Genomic DNA, 19,298 nt, shown 5'->3' with positions numbered 1-19,298 from the left:
AAATCACACATTGAACCACACACAATAAGAGTGGGGGACTTCAACGCCCCACTCCCACAAGTGGACAGGTCATCGAAACAGAAACTAAACAGAAAAACAATGAAAATAACAGATGTTTTTGAACCAAATGGACTTAACAAATATCTACAGAACCTTTCATCCCCAAACAAAAGAATATACCTTCTTCTCAGTACCTCACAGAATCTTCTCTAAAACTGGCCATATAACTGGGTACAAAGCAAGCTTCAACAGATCAAGAAGATTGAAATAACCCCTTGAATTCTATCTAATCACCATGGATTAAGGCTGGGCTCCAACAACAACAGAAACTGGAGAAAGCCTACATACTCATGGAAACTAAACAACTCTCTAGTCAATGATCACTTGATCAAGGAAGAAATAAAGAAATTAAAGACTTCCTAGAATTCAATGAAAATGAATGTACAACATACTGCGATTTATAGGACACAATGAAAGCAGTGCCAAGAGGAAAGTTCATAGCCTTCATAAAGAAACTTGAGATATCTCATACTAGCAACTTAACAGCACACCTGAAAGCTCTAGAACAAAAACAAGCAAACACACCCAAGAGGAATAGTCAAATGCAGGAAATAGTCAAATGCAGGGCTGAAATCAATCAATTAGAAACAAAGAGAACAATACAAAGAATCAACAAAACCAAGAACTAGTTCTTTGAGAAAAATCAACAAGATAGACAAGCCCTTACCTAAACTAACTAAAAGACACAGAGACATATCCAAATTAACAAAATCAGAAATGAAAAGGGAGATATAACAACAGAAACTGAAGAAATTTAAAAAATCATTCAGTCTTACTTCAAAGCCTGTACTCCACAAAACTGGAAAATCTAAATGAAATGGATGAATTTCTAGACAGATACCACTTGCCACAGTAAAATCATGATCAGGTAAACTAAACAGTCTCATAACTCCTAAGGAAATAGAAGTAGACATTAAAAGTCTCTGTCCTCCCCCTCCCCAACAAAGCCCAGGGCCACATGGTTTTAGTGCAAAATTCTACCACTTTCAAAGAAAAGCTAATACCAATACTCCTCAAATTATTCCACAAAATAGAAACAGGAGGAACACTACCCAAATCGTACTATGAAGACACAGTTACCCTGATACCTAAACCACTCAAAGACTCAACAAAGAAAGAGAACCAATTTTGGCTATGAACATCTATACAAAAATACTAAATAAAATTCTTATAAACCAAACCCAAGAACACATAAAAACATCATTCATCAGGATCAAGGAGACTTCATCTCAGGGATGCAGGGATGGCTTAGTATACGAAAATCCATCAACATAATTCACTATATAAACAAACTGAAAGAAAAAAAACCCACTCGATTATCTCATCAGACATTGATTGAAAAGCCTTTGACAAAATTCAACACCCCTTCATGTTAAAAGTCTTGGAGAGATCAGGGATTCAAGGCATATACCTAAACATAATAAAAGCAATATACAACAAGCTAATAGCCAACATAAAACTAAATGGAGAGAAACTTGAAGCAATCCCATTAAAATCAGAGACACACAGGGCTGCCCACTGTCTGCCTATCTATTCAGTACTTGAAGTTCTAGCTAGAACAAAGGAAGAAGTCCAGGTATCACTACCTGAGGATGATGATAGTATACACAGCAATCCCAAAAATTCTACCAGAGAACTATAGCTGATTAATGACTTCAGCAAAGTGGCTGGATATAAAATTAACTCAAAGAAATCAGTAGCCCTTCTCTATACAAATGATAAAAAGGCAGAGAAAGACATTAGGGGAACAACACCCTTTACAATAATCACAAATAATATAAAATATCTTAGTATAACTCTTTCCAAGCGAATGAAAGGTCTGTATGACAATAACTTCAAGTACCTGAAGAAATCAACTGAAGATATCAGAAGATGGAAAGATCTCCCATGTTCATTGATCAGTAGAATTAACATATCAAAAGCAATCTACAGATTCAATGCAATCCCCATCAAAATTCCAACACATTTTTTTTTACAGACATTGAAAGAGCAAATCTCAACTTCATATGGAAAAAATAAAAACAAAAACAAAAAACCCAGGATAGCAAAAACAATCCTGAACACTAAAAGAACTTCTGGAGGTATCACCATCCCTGACCTCAAGCTGTACTATAGAGCAATAGTGATACATACTGCATAATATTTGTAAAGAAACAGTTTGATTAATGGAATAGAATCAAAGACCCAGAAATAGACACTTGATTTTAGACAAGTCAAAACCATACAATGGAAAAAAAGAAGCATCCTCAACAAATGGTGTTGGTCTAAGTAGATGTCTGCATGTAGAAGAATGCAAATAGATTCATGTATATTGCCCGATCCAAAATCAAGTCCAAGTGGATCAAGGACCTCTACATAAAACCAGATACACTGAATCTAACGGAAGAGAAAGTGGGAAATAGCTTTGAGTACACTGATACAGGGGACAATTTCCTAAATAGAACAATGGCTCAGGCCCTAAGATCAACAACTAATAAATGGGACCTCATGAAGCTGAAAAGCTTCTGTAAGGCACAGGACACTGCCAACAGGACAAAACAGCAGACTACAGATTGGGAAAAGATCTTCACTAACCCTACACCCGACAGAGGGCTAATATCCAACATATAGCTAGTAAGAGAATTCTCAACAGAAGACTCTCTAATGGCTGAGAAGCACTTAAAGAAATGTTCAGCATCCCTTACTCATCAGGGAAATGCAAATCAAAATGACCCTGAGATTCTCCCTTACACCAATCAGAATGGCTAAGATCAAAAACTCAAGGACAGCTCATGCTGTCAAGGATGTAGAGAAAGTGGAACACTCTTACATTGCTGATAGGATTGCAAACTAGTACAACCACTATGGAAATCAATCTGGAAGTTTCTCAGAAAACTGGAAATGGTTCTACCTTAAGTCTCAGCTGTATCACTCCTGTGTATAGACCCAAAGGATGCTCCACCATGCCAGAAGGACATGTGCTCTACTATGTTCATAGCAGTCTTATTTATAATAGCTAGAAACTGGAAATAACCCAGATGTCCCTCAACTGAAGAATGGATGCAGAGCATGTGCTTCATTTACACAATGTAATACTACTCAGCTATTAAAAACAAGGGCATCATGAGTTTTGCAGGCAAGTGGATGGAACTAGAAAATATCATCCTGAGTGAGATAACCCAGTCCCAAAAGGACATGCATGGTAGGTATTCACTGGTAAGTGGATATTAACCATAAAGTATAGGGCACTCATGATATACCCCACAGTCCCAAAGAACTTAAACAAGAAGGCCCAAATAAGGATGTTTGAATCACACTTAGAAGGGGAAACAAAATAATTATAGGAGCAGGAGGGCAGGAACTGGGTGGGAGAGAGGAGGGGGATGGTAGAGGGAGGCAGGATCAGGTGTGGGGAGAGACAGGAGAGAGGCCCAGGGGGCCAGGAGAATGAATGGAAATCTGTAGCTGCAAGCAGGATATGTAGGGTTGGGTGTGTGTGTGGGGGGGTGGGGGGTTGGGGTGGAGGGAAGAAACTCTAGGAAGTTCCAAAGACCTGGAATAGAATAGGCTCCCAGAAGTGAATGCTGGTGACCTTAGTCGAGTTGTTGAACAGTAGGGTCATGGAACCTGAAGAGGCCACCTCCTGTAGAAGGGCAGGACCCCCAGGACCAGCCCACACACACAAAACTTTTGACCTAAAATTTGTCCTGTCTATAAGATATGCAGTGATGGAGCAGAGACTGAAGGAAAGGCAAACCAAAAACCAGTCCAACTCGAAACCCATCCCATGGGCAAGCACCAATCCCTGACATTATTAATGATACTCTTGTTATGCTTGCTGACAAGAGCCCAACATAACTGTCCTCGGAAAGGCTCTACCCAGCAGCTGACTGAAACAGATACAGATACTACAGTCAAACATTGGATGGAGGTCGGGAACATATATAGAAGGCTTGGGGGGGGCGGGGAGAGGGAAGAATTGAAGGCCCTGAATTGGAAGAAAACCCCACAGGAAACCAACAGAGTCAAGTAACCTTGGGAGCCTCAGAGACTGAGCTACCAATCAGAGAACATACAGGGGCTGACAGGAGGCCTCTGCAGATGTGTAGCAGGCAGGAGGCCTCTGCAGATGTGTAGCAGACATGGGACCCAGTTTCCACGTCTGTTTTGTCTGGCCTCTGTGGAAGAGGATGTGCCTAATCTGACAGAGACTGGATGTGCCAGGGTTGGGGGATAGCTGAGTGGGGGTACCCTCTCAGAGGAGAAGAAGGGGGGAGATGGAGTCTGTGAGGGAGGGTCAGAGAGGGGGAGCAGCATTTGGGATGCAAATTAATTAATTAATTAATAATATTGATTTAAAATGTAGTACAGGACTCAAAAATTATGTACCTTAAAGTATTTCTGTTATGTGTTGATTCTTCAATAAGACTTGCTACTTCATTATAACATGAATATATTATAGAGATCACTACTAAAAGATTAACCATCAAAATAACCTAACTATCCCAAGAGTTGGGTCATAATTTTTAATTCACAGATTCATCATTTGTTAACACTAAGAAAGGCTCTCTTGCCAGGTATCCTTAAAAAACAAAACAAGTCATTAAATATTCTGTAAGTTTTTACCTGTGTGCAAGGTCCACAGAAACAAAGAAAAAAATATAAAGTGGTCTCATGAGAGGAGTGATTTCGTAAGTATCCTGGGTCTGGAATGTTGCGGTCTCTGTGGCGGTGTTTACAATGAGTGAGTATTCTCCTATGCAAAGTGTTATCCACCCAAACACAAAGAGCACAGCAGTCGCCCCAGGGCTGCCATACAGCAAGGTTACTCGGTTTGGGAGCAAATACCATGTTCCAAGACCACACACTAGCCCAGCAAGAACAGAATGAAAAACTGTATTGGCTACATATTTTTTGCCAGGAATCAGAAATTTGACGGTCTCAGCACCAGCACAACTTGTAAATTCGTGCTGGTCTTCCTCTGCTAAGATATCCCTGGTTCTCATCCTCCTGACCACCACCGACTTGCTCCTGGCATACACGCTTATGAGCTGGATGACAGCCGCGGTGAACACCATTAGTCCTCCCGAAAGCGCTGCTGCAACGTAGTCTCTCAGGATATCCAGTTGGTATAGAAGTGTTCCTGTTCCACCTAAGGCCCATGGCATCAGGAAAAGGACAATCTGATTAACATATATGTAAGGAGGGGCACAGTAGCCTAGTTTGAGTCGAGGGCCTCCAAGAACAGTCTGTGGAAAGCGCTTCAGCAGGAAGTCCTGTTTGTAATCGTTTAGCAGAGGGACATCTGGACTCATACTTCCCATTCAGGATAAGTCTGAGAGTCACATCTTTTTCATAACCAGAAATATCTATAAAAAAAAAGAAAAAATAAATTACAGTTAGGAAATATAACATTGAAGACCTGGAGGAAACACAGCCCAGATTTCTCCTTCCTTACTTAGCTCCTTTACAGGCAAGATCTCTAACCTTGGTTCCTTCTCAACACTTATAATTGGTACTAAGTTTGCTCTCTTTCCAAAATAATCTTGCTAACTTAATTTTTAAAAAGGAAATCTTAATCTTTATTATGTACTTGGCAGATACTCCTTGACATTAGATTTTTAACTCATAGTTGAGATTCTGAGGCCAAAGGAGTACAGAAGGCCAGTACTCTCTACTTAGATAGAACTGTGGGCAGTTCTACTATTTCCCACTGAGTTCTGCTGTTGGTCTTTCCTTCTAGTACAGGGTCATTAGTTACAGTCTTGAACTTACTCTAAATGTCTGGACAGTAAGTATTTTTAGCTTGGTGAGTTCTGTTATAACAATACTATCTAACACCATAAAAGCAGCCATAGACAATAGAATACATAAATTATTGAGTGGTTGTATTTTGTAAAATGCACAGTATTTACCTGAATGGGCTGTGTAAACACTGCCAATCATAACTGTCTAAATAAGGATATTTCTCTATAATTCTTGGGAGACAAAGTAGAAAATACAACTAAATGTTATGAATATCACTTAAAAATTACAATAAAATTAGAATTTTCAAATAATTTAAAGAGTCAAATCGTATATAAAATTAGTAGCATTTCAATAAAAACCCATATGGAAACTGAGAGCTCAAAAACAGTAAGGAGCCAGTCTTTAATCCCAGCCATCAGGAGGTAGGGACAGAGGCAGAGGCAGGTGGATCCTTGAGTTCAAGACCAATTTGATCAGCCAGGACTAGTAGTGAGAAATTGTTTCAACACTGTCATCCACCCATAACATGTTCTAGAAGGAAAAATAAGCTGGAAATGAAAAGAATTCAGAATAGATGTGTATTTTAATAGCTATGCTATCAGAGGCAAGCTACTTGGCAATTCATTTTTTAGTCTCTCTATTGTCAGTGTCTTCAATATGCTGGAAATAACCTGTGCAACTTTGTATGATTTATTGTAGGTTCTTTCTTCTCAAAGGTCAAATACCAAGTGCAGTAGATTCTATTTACTTTTCCTCCACAGCTTATTCTGAAAATAAAAACCAAACAACAAAACCAGTTGCCTGATACAAGATCAACTAGAAAAATATTATTTCAGTGGCTCATCATTAGGTTAGAAAATAGAATACCTTAAAATAGCCCTTTAAACTAGTCCTTTAGCTAACTGTTCTATCTAACCAGTGTCCGGCAGCACCTGTTGCTATACTGTTAGGATGTTCTTTAAACTGTAAATATCTGTGCGCTTACACCTTTAGTCCACTGTCCTTAGTCTGGGTAGAGCCAAGTGCAGCTTTTACTTAAGTAACAGCCGTGTAACCTCACAAGGTAACAGAGCAGCAGTGTCCTAGGGAACTGTGGTGGTTTGAATGAAAATGGCTCCTATAGGCCCATAGACAGTGGCACTATTAGGAAGGATGGGCTTATTGGAGTAGTTGTGGCCTTGTTGGAAGAAGTGTGTCACTGGGGGTGGGCTTTCAGGTTTCAGATGCTTAAGGCAGGCCATTGTCTCTCTTCCTTCTGCTGCTGATCCAGATGTAGAACTTTCAGCTCCTCTCCAGCATCATGTCTGCCTGCATGCTGCCATGCTTCCTGCCATGATAATGAACTAAAGCTCTAAATTGCAAGCCAGCCTCAATGAAATGTTTTCCTTTATAGAGCTGCCATGGTTATGGCGTCTCTGCACAGCAACAGTATACTGACTAAGACAGAAATCTTAATACAGGTTTTTATTTGTTATTTTTCCCTTTCCCTCTATAAGAGCTTATCTGCCTCAGTAGTTTACCCTTAGTGTTCTGAAATGGCCTCCTAGTGTTGCAGGGTCAGAAGGTTAGGCTCCTGCCGAGTGGGCTAGATATCCCAAAATGAGTTATCTATCACGGATTCCATTAGTCAAGAAAATGAGCTTCATTAGTGGTCAGGATTTTAAAGTCTTTAGTACCTAAGCTTTCTCCATGAACTTAAGAAAACTCTCCTCCTGATCATGAGAGAAGTAAGGAAACGAGACAGGAAGGGAGCCAGAGAAGTGATACCATAGAAAGCTGCTATGCTATTAACCACATTCATTTTCCTTTCAGTAGCTCCGTAACACTCTGTTGTCATAGAGAATCATGGAAAGATGCTCTTGAAATACCAAAGAGTAAAATTAAATGTCATATTCTTATGACATTTGATCTTCTTCAGATTACTAAATGCCTTCCACAACTCTTAACCCATGTCCTGCAAACAAATCTTGGGTTTTTCTCCTAGAAGCCTCTTCTCATGTCCTCTGTCTACAATAATTTCTTTTCCTTTATCTAGTCAGTAATTTTAGTTAACTTTCATGACCCAGTCTAATCACTTCCAAAAATTGTGGCAAGCACTTTGGTTGAATTGTCTGTCTCCCTTCTCTCTGTACCTCAAACAGAGCTCAGTCTGTAGCACTCATAGTATGCTCCAGCTTGAGGTAATCTCAGAGTAAGCTCTTGTGTGCTTTAGCTTTTCGTGGCGAGGGGCCAAATCCTGAGATTCAACTGAACCCTCAAACTTAGCAGAATATGTTGACTTATGTTAATGGCATAGCTTAAGTAATATGGGTTGAGATGGTAAACAGGATACCTTCCTGTTTTAAGGAAGAGTGGAGAGGTTATAGCATTTTTGAGTCTTCTTGCACTGTATTTCGTTCTATTTAAAATATTAAACCCATAAATTGCTTGTTTCCCATTTTGGAGCATGAAGGTATCTCATTTATCTTTATTATGGAATAATTAATAATTGTTACTAATAATATTTTTAGCTCAGGGATGACTGTCTAAGAAGGTCATCCCAAAATAACAAAGAATGGATATAATAGGGATTACACAGCTAGTTTTCTCTTTTGTGCAAGGAAATGGCAGCAATAGGGTGCTAGAAAGAAGTCCGATTTTATTTCCTTCCTTGTACTATGTTATAGTCCAGTCTCTCATCAGGAAAGGGGAGACTTCATACTGAGAAAGCAGAAACAGACCAGGGTGCACAAAAGCCTAAATTAAGTCAGAATAATCAGAACTAATAAGAGTACCAAGAACTACAAGGAGAGAGATTATGAATGTGAGCTCACTCAGAAAGCCTTAAGAAAAGGGGAAATTATTGAGATGGCGCTGTTAGTTATCTCAGTGGGGTATTTAAATAAAAGTTTAAGGACACAAAGGACTGCACTGCTTACTCATACAAAGTTTCCTGAAAAGGAGCCCACAGTCAAGGAAGTCAAAGAGAAACAGCAGAACAGACTGTCATCTTAGAGTCGCAATGGTTAGCAGCAGGCCAGTAACTTTAAGAAATCTCTGAGAAGAACATGATGACCATAAACCTCTTTAAAATGTATCATTCGAGTTATCTAAACGTATCTGACCACAAAGCCCACTTTTCTCATGTTATCTAGTAACAGAAAATGCACTTAGTATTTTATAGATATTACTTTGAGAAATAGTGGCCTATTTTGATCAGAACCTAAAGAATTAAGACAAGAAGAGGACTAAGCATAACACCCATGCAAACCTATGCAAAGAAAAACTTATGATAGCTAGATGTCTGCTGTAAAAACCTATTCAATCATAAATATTCAAAAAATATTGTAAAGATATTTTAAAAATTGATGTCTGTTTCCTAACAATTCATTAGTGATCAATAGGGTAAAAAAGTATATAATAAGCTGGTACCAGTTAACTTCTGATTGTCATTCTAGACCATAAAAATGTAAAAAATACATAAGAATTTAGAGTATCTTTTGAGGTTCTACAATTACATTTATGTGGAGTACTGTAAGTGCTAACCTGGATTATTTGTAGAATATGATTAGAAGAACTAAACTCATTCCCTGAGTAACACTTCGGCATATGCTTCTGAAGGACGGTCAGTACCTGGAAGGACAGACCATATCTGTAATGGCTTCCTCCAGCATGTTCAAATGCACACTCAATCCTGAGGAAACAAGAGCTGTGCTGATGGCGGCAGCACAGCACTGACTTGGGCCATACACTCTCTACATACGCACTGAGAGGGGGCCAGCCAAACAGACTCCGAGACGCTGCTGCATTTGGACTCTGAGTCGTGCAATTCCCACGGGGTAAGAAGCAGTTCAAACTTGCAATCTGCTGTGGCGGACTCCTTAGTTACCCACACAACTCATCAATCATATGCTGCGGACTAAACTCCCTTGAAAAAAGAAAGATACAACAAAAAGTAGTAGCTTGAAAGCACGCACAGCACATGAGTGTGCACACATTCCTCTAAGGCCAGAAGAAACAAATTCCTAGGCAGCTTTTTAATTTAGGCTTATTCTTTAACGCATCATATCACTATTCTGTGAATACAAGATACTCGGCTATGCTCCTATATTTCATATAATTTGAAAAGAAAATAAAACCAATGTGTTCCTTTTCCTAGTGTCACTGCATTAACAGATTTTCAAAACAAACACGTATGACTAGTACCGAATTAAGACAGCCATACCACTGTACTGAAAAGACCTGAAATAACTCAGCTCTCCATTCCTTAGATAAAAGTCGTGTTACCACTAGAACAGTTCCAACAGTACACAGACATGAAGAGACTGTCTGTTGGGGAGATAGGTTCGAACTGCTGCATGTACTGGCTGGGACTCAGAAATATGAAGATATGTTCATACTCTAGGGATTTGACTGGATGCCATGTCATGAATAAACACTGAATTACTGAAGAGCCTTTTAAAAGACATTTGATGTGTAAGTTGAACACACGCACAGTGCATCCCATGGCTCACAGAGCATGTGTGGCTTCCTCCTCCACCCACCACGGGAAGAGAATCAGTCCAAGTACCCGCAAAGGGTCACCACATCTCTTTGAACCTATAAAATGGCATTTATTAAGTCCTTGGGAAGGTCTTTTGAAGAGGCTATATTTATGTAATTTTCTCCCAGTAAATCTACAGATGCAGTCTGTAAGAATAAACAAACAAGCAAACAAACAAATAAATAACTATAAGCCAAGTGGCATAGGCCTCTAATCTTAGCTGCCCAGGAAGCTAATGTATGAGATCAGCCAGATTCAAAGACAGCCTTGTAACTTATTGAAAACTTGCTTCAAATTTCTGAAAAGTAAAAGAGGTCTGGGACCAGGGCTCAGTGACAGAGTACTTACTAAGCATGCATGAGGCCTTACATTTAAACCTTAGTACTCCAACTCCTCCCCAAGGGAAAAAGAAAAACCTAAGATGACTAGATAGGGGTAGGAGACAGCTGACATTGGCAGTGTCGCTCAGGTAGTACAGTGGGTTTTCTGTTCTCTTTCACTTTTCCCAATGTACAGCACCAGAATATAAATGCACAGCTGTCTTGTCCAGGGTTACATTGCCATGACGAGACTTGGTGAACAAAGCTACTTGGGGAAGAAAGAGCTTATATGACTTTCACTGCACACCACTGTTTACCACTAAAGGAAGTCAGGGCAGGAACCCAAAGGCTGGAGCGGATGAGAGCCCTTGGACCAGTGCTGCTTACTGGCTTGCTCCCCACGGCTTGCTCAGCCTGCTTCCATATGGAACACAGGACCACCAGCCCCGGCATAACCCACCCATCTATCCCATGAAACAAATGCTCCACAGGTTTACAGCCCACAGCCCAGTCTTAGAGAGGCATGTGAAGTCCTCTCCTCACTGGTGACTCTAGACTGTGTCAAGCTGACATAAAATTAAGCCAGCACAACACTGTACTAACTCATGGAACATGAAAACGTTAAGAAATGGCTGAGGATTCAAACTACCCTCCCACACCTCTCCCACCTTAATAATTCAACTGGGTTGACAACCTTTTCTCTCAAAATAAGGCGTCACTGGAGTAGAATCTGATATTCATATAAATAACTACAAATAATTTTATTAAAAAGTGAAAACCAACAATATTGTGACAACTAAGACACAATATTAACTAGTGGCAACCTGAGTTTTTTAATCATACCAACTTACTGTCAAGTAAAAGTAAACTTTGTCTTGATCTCTCTCTCTCTCTCTCTCTCTCTCTCTCTCTCTCTCTCTCTCTCGGTTGTTGTTTTGAGACAAGGTTTCTCTATGTAGCCCTGGCTGTTCTGGAACTCTGACTTTGTAGACCAGTCTAGCCTCAAATTCACAGATCCACCTGACTCTGCTTCCTGAGTGCTGGGATTAAAGGCAGGAGCCACCAGGCAAATTTTGAGGATTCTTGAATAGAGGACTTGAAAGGAATATAAAAAGTATATTATTTACATTATAAAATGTATTTACATTATAAAATGTAAAACTTGATACCCAAGCTGGCCTGAGGACACTGGCACCTAACACTCTTGAACGAGAGCAGTTAAGAGCCCAGGCCATTAGGGAAGTGAAGTTATTTGCAGAATGGCAAAAGGCTGCAATTAGAGATCTGCATCTAGGCTATATTAATTAATTAACTAGTTAATTAATTCTCCCAATTCAATGATGAAAATACAACCTGGTTTTAAAAAGATAAATAAGGATAAGAATTGACAGTTTCTGGGTGATAGACCATGCTGGAAATGAAGCTTGCCATGAGGAAATGCAAGCCAAACCTACCATGAGATAGTGTGAGTTCCCCTGATTGGCTAAAATAAAAATGAAAGCCTAAAACAAGTGTTGATGAGGTTAATATAAAACCTTCAAGCACATCTAGTGGGGATGCACGGTGAGCGGTGCTATGCTTTGGGGAAAAAAACTGTCAGTTTCTCAAAGAGCTAAACAAGGGAATTAGCCTCTGGCATACCTATTCCATTACCAGGTATTATATCCATGAAAACATGCCTACAAAAAATTTTATACAAAATGTCCACGGCATTATTAGTACTGGCAAACTTTTTTTGCCAATGGCTAATGGCTAAATAATACAGGGCATATCTGCCTAATATATACTAACAAACAATAATGAATAATACAAGCTGCAACATGAAATTCGCTAGATACACGCACACAGATCAACATGTTTTAAGGTTGTGTTTATATCGAGTATCTGAAATAACTTTGTTGAGACTAAAGATTAGTGATTGCCTACAACTAATAGCAGGAATATTGGGGAGGAGAGAGCAAAACAGCTAAATATAAAAGATTTCTTTTGGAGGTAATCAAATTGTTCCGAAACCAACTGAAGAGATGATCGTGCAAACCTGTTGATATGCTCAAAGCCAGTAAGTTGTATACTTCCAGAAAATGAATTGTATGTACCTCAAGAAAGCTCTCACAGAGGAAGATGCAAAGGTCCCCTGCCCGAGATTTTCCACAGCAGTTAATAACCAATAAGCATTTCCTAAAGGTAGGAAAGGCATAACCTGTAGCTAGCATGGGATCCAGACAGTTAAATCACTAAAATGGCAATATCTGTACTGGATGCTGTGAGAAATTATGGGTGATTGGGTGTGAATGGAAGCCGATATAAAATAATATGAATGCTCTCTCTCTAAACTCAAGGATTTAATGAAAAAAAAAAATAGAACCATAGTGGAAAAAATGAGTAAGGGGAACATGAGAATAAGAGAACATACAGCGGTCTAATAAATAACGAATGGGATTCATTTTTAAAAATTCTGGTCTTTGACACGCAAAGGATTATATAGAGATAGAGAAACCTGAGAAACGCGCTATACATATCCAGGAGGCCAAGAATGAACAATTTTGGGCAGGAGGGCTTGAGACAGAGATAAATCAAGAAAGAGTGATCTCTACCTAAGGGGCATAGGCCATGAACTTGATTAGAGTAACAAGGCCATCCCTCAGCAGGGCCAAAGGGCCATTCTCCATTTCACAGAGGCCTCTCAGAAATAAAACATAACTCCACGGGCTGCAAAAGTATTCTCGGTCACATTAAAGCCAAACTGGATCACTACCTCGATCAACTCAATTTGCTCAGTACATTAAAAAAGAGCAATAATTGCATTTAAAAGCTGTTTCATGGAGAGCGAAAGATGTTTCTTGAGGTAGTAAAAGCTGAAGGAACCCACTAGTACCCAGGGGTGGAAACTAAGGCAGCAACGAAGTCTCAGGTGTGTCGGGAACGGACATACCTGGAGTCACCGCAGGGGAGAGGCGACGCGAGGGCGTCCTGGGACCACATCTCCCCTGCTGAAGTCGGTTGGGAACTCCTGCCCGAGGATGGATGCGGCCCCACCAGCAGCTGACCAGAGGCCTCCAGGACCGCTCCCGTTTCCATGGCTAAGATCAACTGCGCTCGCGCCTCCCAGGGGGCAGTGCGCACGCGCGCTCGGAGGCGGGGCTGTGCGTCTCGTCCCGCCCCCTGCCGCCTTGGTTCTGCGGGAGGTGGATTCACGTGTGCTGCACAGCAGAGCAGGGTAGGCGGGGTTTCCTCCGTGCAGGGCCGGGCGGGACTCCCGAGACGCCCGGACTCCCGCACCGCTGCTCTGGTTCTTGAACGGCCTAAGCACCACCTCTGAACTCTCACCCGGGCCACGCCCAGACGCAGGAACGTGGTTGCCTTGGTGACGAGAAGTCCATCATTTGGGAACCTCAAGGCTGGAGAGTTGGATGAAGCTTGACTGTCTCTTGGGGAGCCTAGGCTCTCCAAGATTGGCAGACCCGTGACTCAGGAGTGCAATAAGAGTCCAATCCCCCAGGGTTCCGATACCTCCATTAATGACGACAGAACTAAGGCCATTCAAACTGCCTCAGGGGTGGGAATGTTTTTAAATGGTAACATGTGCCTGTTCTACTTATATTCGAAACCAAACATTTTTCTTGGATTAATAAATACTCCCTTTTCCTATTTACAAAATGAAAGTTCATGGCTTTAGCTCTGACTCTGGTAAGTCTTGTTACCATCTTTCAAACCGCATGTGCCTTCTTTTGTGTCACATCTTGGTGATTCTCAAAAACAATCTATACATTTGTCTCAGTGATCTGAGCTCAAATATTTTTGCTCTTAGTATTATAGTACTTTGGGCACATTATAAACTACATCCATGTAAAATAATGAACCTGTCTGTGGCAGCGAGCCAGGGCCCAGGGACATAGGTTGTAGATAGCCACCTTAGCAACTGGATTTATTTTTTCAAGAGATCTCCATTCAAGTGAAGTTGGGATTCTTGAATTTGCCACAGGAAAAAAAATTCCAGGGTGAGCCTGTATGAAGCAGAGTTGGAGTCTACAAGTGATTTTAATATAAAGTATAGGGACTGATAGATATGCTCAATAACAGCATAATGCACATCAAAGTGTGGGGACTTCCACTTTCCATGTTACGTATACAGTGTTGGTGATGTCTGAGGTTATGTAGGAAGCTCTGCTAAGGAAGTTGAGTGATATCAGAAGGTCCCTGAATTTGGATCGGATTACAACTGATAAAGTAAAAACAGTGTTTTGAAAAATATGTTTATAGTCTTGTTTGGAGAGTCCCAGAACTTTTCAGGTTTACAAATACTTAAGAAAGGTGTGAGGTCATAAATATTCAGGCCTTAAGCATGGCTCGCAGGTATTTTTCCATTCTTATTTGAAATGCTTCTACATGAAAGGAATACTGCCTCTTTATAGGTAACCTTCACAGAATATTATAACTATGCTGACTCTCTTAACTTGCTGGACTATCTTTTTTTTTTTTTTGAGACAGGGTTTCTCTGTATAGCCCTGGCTGTCCTGGAATTCACTTTGTAGACCAGGCTGGCCTCGAACTCAGAAATCAGCCTGCCTCTGCCTCCTGAGTGCTGGGATTAAAGGCGTGCGCCACCATGCCCAACTTTACTGGACTATCTATCTTACCTTCAACTGTCAAAATAGAATTACAACTTTTTGAGCTTCTCAACCCATATAAAAGTTTCTAACCTTAAAATATTGTGTGTTGGTTTGGAGAGATGGCTCAGTGGTTAAGAACAATGCCTGCTCTTTCAGAGGTCCTGCAGCAACCACATGGTGGCTCACAACAACTGTAATGGGAGCTGATGCTCTCTTCTGGTGTGTCTGAAGACAGCTACATTGTGCTCATATAATTAAAATAAATAAGTCTTTAAAAGATATTGTGTGCCACTAGGTATATAGTAGCATTATATCTAAAAACATTATGCATATCTTAATTTCAAAACACTTCCTTGGGGGATCAGGGAGGTGGACCAGCAGAATTCTTGACTCTTAGCTAGTAGAACTTCATCCAGACTCTGGAGTGAAAGGTTTTTCTTCCTTGCCATGGCCCCTTATTTTCCCTTTCTAACTATCTCAAACTTAAGTGGGAAATGTGTTTTGACAGTTCTACGGATTCATTGATTTCCTTTTTCTTCCACTTCTGCAGCCCATTTCTTGAGACAAAGCCGTGCTGGAGTTAGGCTAATTAGTAATTCTAGAATGATCTCTAAGTGTCCAGGTGAAGGGGAGAGATGTGTACCACTCACTGAATCGAAGCTAGAATGACTAAGCCTCGTGAGGCAGGCATGCCAAAAGCCAAGACAGGCTGAAAGCCAGGCCTCCAAGACCAAGCAACTCAAGCTGCAAATGAAAAATTCTTAAAGGAAATAAAAGTGATGCTAAGAAAACACACAATAAGAAAGAAAGAATTGATTATAGAAACTGCTGGTGTAGAGGATGTCTCAGTGGTCTGGATGGAAAACTGAACTAGTCACACGCTCTTTGACTCTGTGAAGGCAGAAGAAGAAAACACAGAAGCAAAGTTTGAAGCTAGCCTAGGCTGCGTCATGATACTTAAAGAAAGAAGCTGTTTCCATTCCATTGCATGTCCAGGGAAAGCTGCGAACACCAACAAAGCAGCTACAGTGAGTCACCTGGGAAATCTAGCTAAGACGTTGGAAGTGATTACGCTAAGCAGCTGATTGTAAGTATAGAAATACAGCCTGGAGACTTGACTGAGCTACTGTAATTCTGTGGTAAAACAATGACAATGAGTAGCTGTATCTTAGCAACGGGCAAAGAAGATGATTGTGTAAGAAGATGATGGGATCTACTCCTGGAAAAGATGCTAATGGTCGTGCTGGAATGACAATGAGGGGTTCCAGATGCTTAAGTGTACTTGATAAAATAGTAGCGAGGTTTGAAAGGATCAACTCCAATTTTGGACGAAGTTCTACTCTGGCTAAAATATTATCAAATAGCATCACATGAAATTGTTTGTGGAAGGAAGAATAAGTTGGTGAAGAAAACATTGTCTCAGGAAAATGCCTCAGCCACTCCAAAGCTTTAGAAGCCATCATTAGGAACCAATCAGCAGTCAGTAGCCTTGAGGCCAGACCGCCCACTATTGGTGATAATTCTGAAGATCAGAAGGTTATTAGCGATTTGCTACCAATGAAATGTTCTACATTTTATTTTAACTTAATTATGTTTTGTGCATTTCTGAATATGAATTTGTGAATTTCTGAATATGAATTTGTGCATTTGAATGTAGGCACCTGCTGAGGCCTAAGAAGGGTGTCATGTCCTCTGGGCTTGGAGTTAAAGGTATTTGTCAGCTGTCCATTGTGGATACTAATTGTGAAAAACTAGTTGTGAGGAACTAAAGCCACGTCCTCTAAAAGAACAGCAAGCACTATTGCTGAGCCAATCCTCTGGTCCCCCTACTTTGTAATTAAGGTATGTGTGTTGTTTTTAGATGCAGTGCCACCATACACTTAATAAGCTACAGTATAGTTGGGTAAAACCTTTATATGTACAGAGAAACCAAAATGGCTGTAACTGTTTCGACATTTGATTCACCGAGGTGGTCCAGAACTAAACAAGATGTATGTGCTAGGTATGCTTTATATGTGGAATCATCTCTTTTTTCCCCATGAGTAGGTTTGTGGCTACATTCTTATATTTGGAGAACCAAAATAGCAATCACTGAAACATGTTACTAAGATAACTGTTCTGCTAATAAAGGAAACGTTCATATGTTCCAACTATCTCCGAAATGCAGTGGATAATTTCCTAGTGCAGCATTCATTTCAGGTTGAGGAATCTTAGCTTAGCATCCATTATTCTTGTTAAGAACTTCCCTGTACCCTCAACACCCACCACCCTGATTCTTCATCCGTATTTCCGGTTCTGGACACATTCCAGCTTGACAGCTGGGAGTCCAGGTAGCTGCTGAGAGGCCTAACCTCAGTTCATCTCAGCTGACTCCTTCATGGGAACCCTGAAGCCAAGCTGTTGTTGTAAGGTTCCTTGTGTTTCCTAGTGTGAACAACCTTCTGACACTTTAATATACGTGACAGCCTCAAATAGTTTGAGAACTTCCTTATTTGGATCTTAACCCAAAATTTTATTTTTTTTCTCTAACATATTCTTATTTCTATATAGTAAATAGAGGGTCCAGGAGAGCCTTTTGGTTTTCAGAACATAATGGGGCAATAATTTTGTGTTGATAGCAAAAAATATAAATCGACTTTTAAAGCACTTCTAGATGTAAATTGTAGTTTACTAAAAGTGTATGGAAGAACGCTCTGAGGTAGCAACGATGTGCTAGTGAAAGCCACAGTTGGCAGACAGACTCAGATGTCAGTGATGTCAGTGTCTCCACAGTCTGAGAAGTTATGAGAGAATGTGTTCCTGGTCTGCCCGCAGGCACCCCTCTTTGCTGGGGAAGCTAAACTCCGTCACTCTGGGTCTGAATACCACATTAAGTATCTTTGAGAGGCTGGAGAGATGGCTCAGTGGTTAAGAGCACCGACTGCTCTTCTGGAGGTCCTGAGTTCAAATCCCAGCAACCACATAGTGGCTCACAACCATCTGTAACAAGATCTGACTCCCTCTTCTGGAGTGTCTGAAGACAGCTACAGTGTACTTATATATATTAAATAAATAAATCTTTTTTTTTTTTAAAGAATCTTTGAAAGTGCAGCTACTGCCAAGAAGTCTAAGGAAACCTAGATTGGACATCTCTAACATCATTCGTTGCTCATGTGCTTTGAAAGTTATTTCTTTTGTCCCAGGCCTCCATGTCTTATAAAACAGAACTAACAAGGTAATTTAACCACAGAGGGTCAAGGAGATTGAATTAAATCAAGTAATCTTAAATCATTTTAACATGGTAACAGGTAAAACGTTAAGTGTTTATTAAGGGTGAACTCTGGATGTGTGTGTGTGTGTGTGTGTGTGTGTAATAGTCTTTAACATGCTTTTTATTCTCAGGAGTACTCATTGTGACCCGCCAGAATTAACATGTATTAACCTGTCTTTATTGTTGAAATACCTGCTATGTGGTACAAAACTCTATTAGCTATTATTTGTGGATACAGTAGCCATCCAACAATTATTAAAACCATGGTTCTTATTTACCAGTAACCACACTGATTCTTGGAGCTAAAACAGTCAAATAAAATAAAATGATCAAGGGACTTATGAAAATATAGCTTGGGAGATGAACAAGGACATCTCTAGTTACAGGAATGCAGAAGTAGGACACAAAATATTTTGAGAAAATGGAGGATGGCTGCAGTCCAGTTATAAAAGGCAAGAAGAATTAGCAGGATGGAGATGTGATGAAGGATATACTCCAGGTAATACTTCATTCTTACAATACTTAGGCAATACAGTGAGTGGTAAGTGCTCTTATGCACTTCATTTAATGGGGACCCCCATGAGACATCTGTGGCTAATCTAACTTTAAATGCTGGAGTCTGCGTTTCAGAGAAGTCAAACAAATGAAGTCTAGGATTGAGCCTGCGTCTGCCTGTCTTTACATTTCATCTGTTTTCCACTACCTTGCTGATTCATATGAAATAAGCAGATGAAAAACACGGAATAGCTGCACCAGCCAAGGAAAATATGTGGACAGCTAGAGGCTTAGATTTTCAAAACCTACTTTAA

General features: G+C 40.3%; 1 protein-coding gene across 2 annotated transcripts in view; it reads right to left on the bottom strand.

Moving 5' to 3' along the window:
• Pcnx4 (pecanex 4) overlaps nucleotides 1-13,788 on the bottom strand; it is a 42,395-nt gene extending 28,607 nt beyond the window's left edge. Inside the window, exons 1-2 of one of the 2 annotated variants that reach the window (XM_085830448.1) lie at nucleotides 13,562-13,788; nucleotides 4,666-5,408 (exon numbers count right to left, since the gene is read on the bottom strand). In XM_085830448.1, coding sequence (XP_085686574.1) covers nucleotides 4,666-5,363 — 698 coding nt within the window. In that variant the 5' untranslated portion in view covers nucleotides 5,364-5,408; nucleotides 13,562-13,788. The remainder of the gene's footprint in view (nucleotides 1-4,665; nucleotides 5,409-13,561) is intronic. The other variant, XM_021178985.3, reaches the window with a different exon arrangement.
• Between the last annotated feature and the right edge of the window lie 5,510 nt (nucleotides 13,789-19,298).

The sequence above is a fragment of the Mus caroli genome, unplaced genomic scaffold (genome assembly GCF_978045245.1).
Source record: "Mus caroli unplaced genomic scaffold, Mus_caroli_1 scaffold_14, whole genome shotgun sequence".
NCBI lineage: Eukaryota > Metazoa > Chordata > Mammalia > Rodentia > Muridae > Mus > Mus caroli.
The sequence above is the reverse complement of the archived record's forward strand: the minus strand, read 5'-3'. Positions and strand labels throughout refer to the sequence as shown.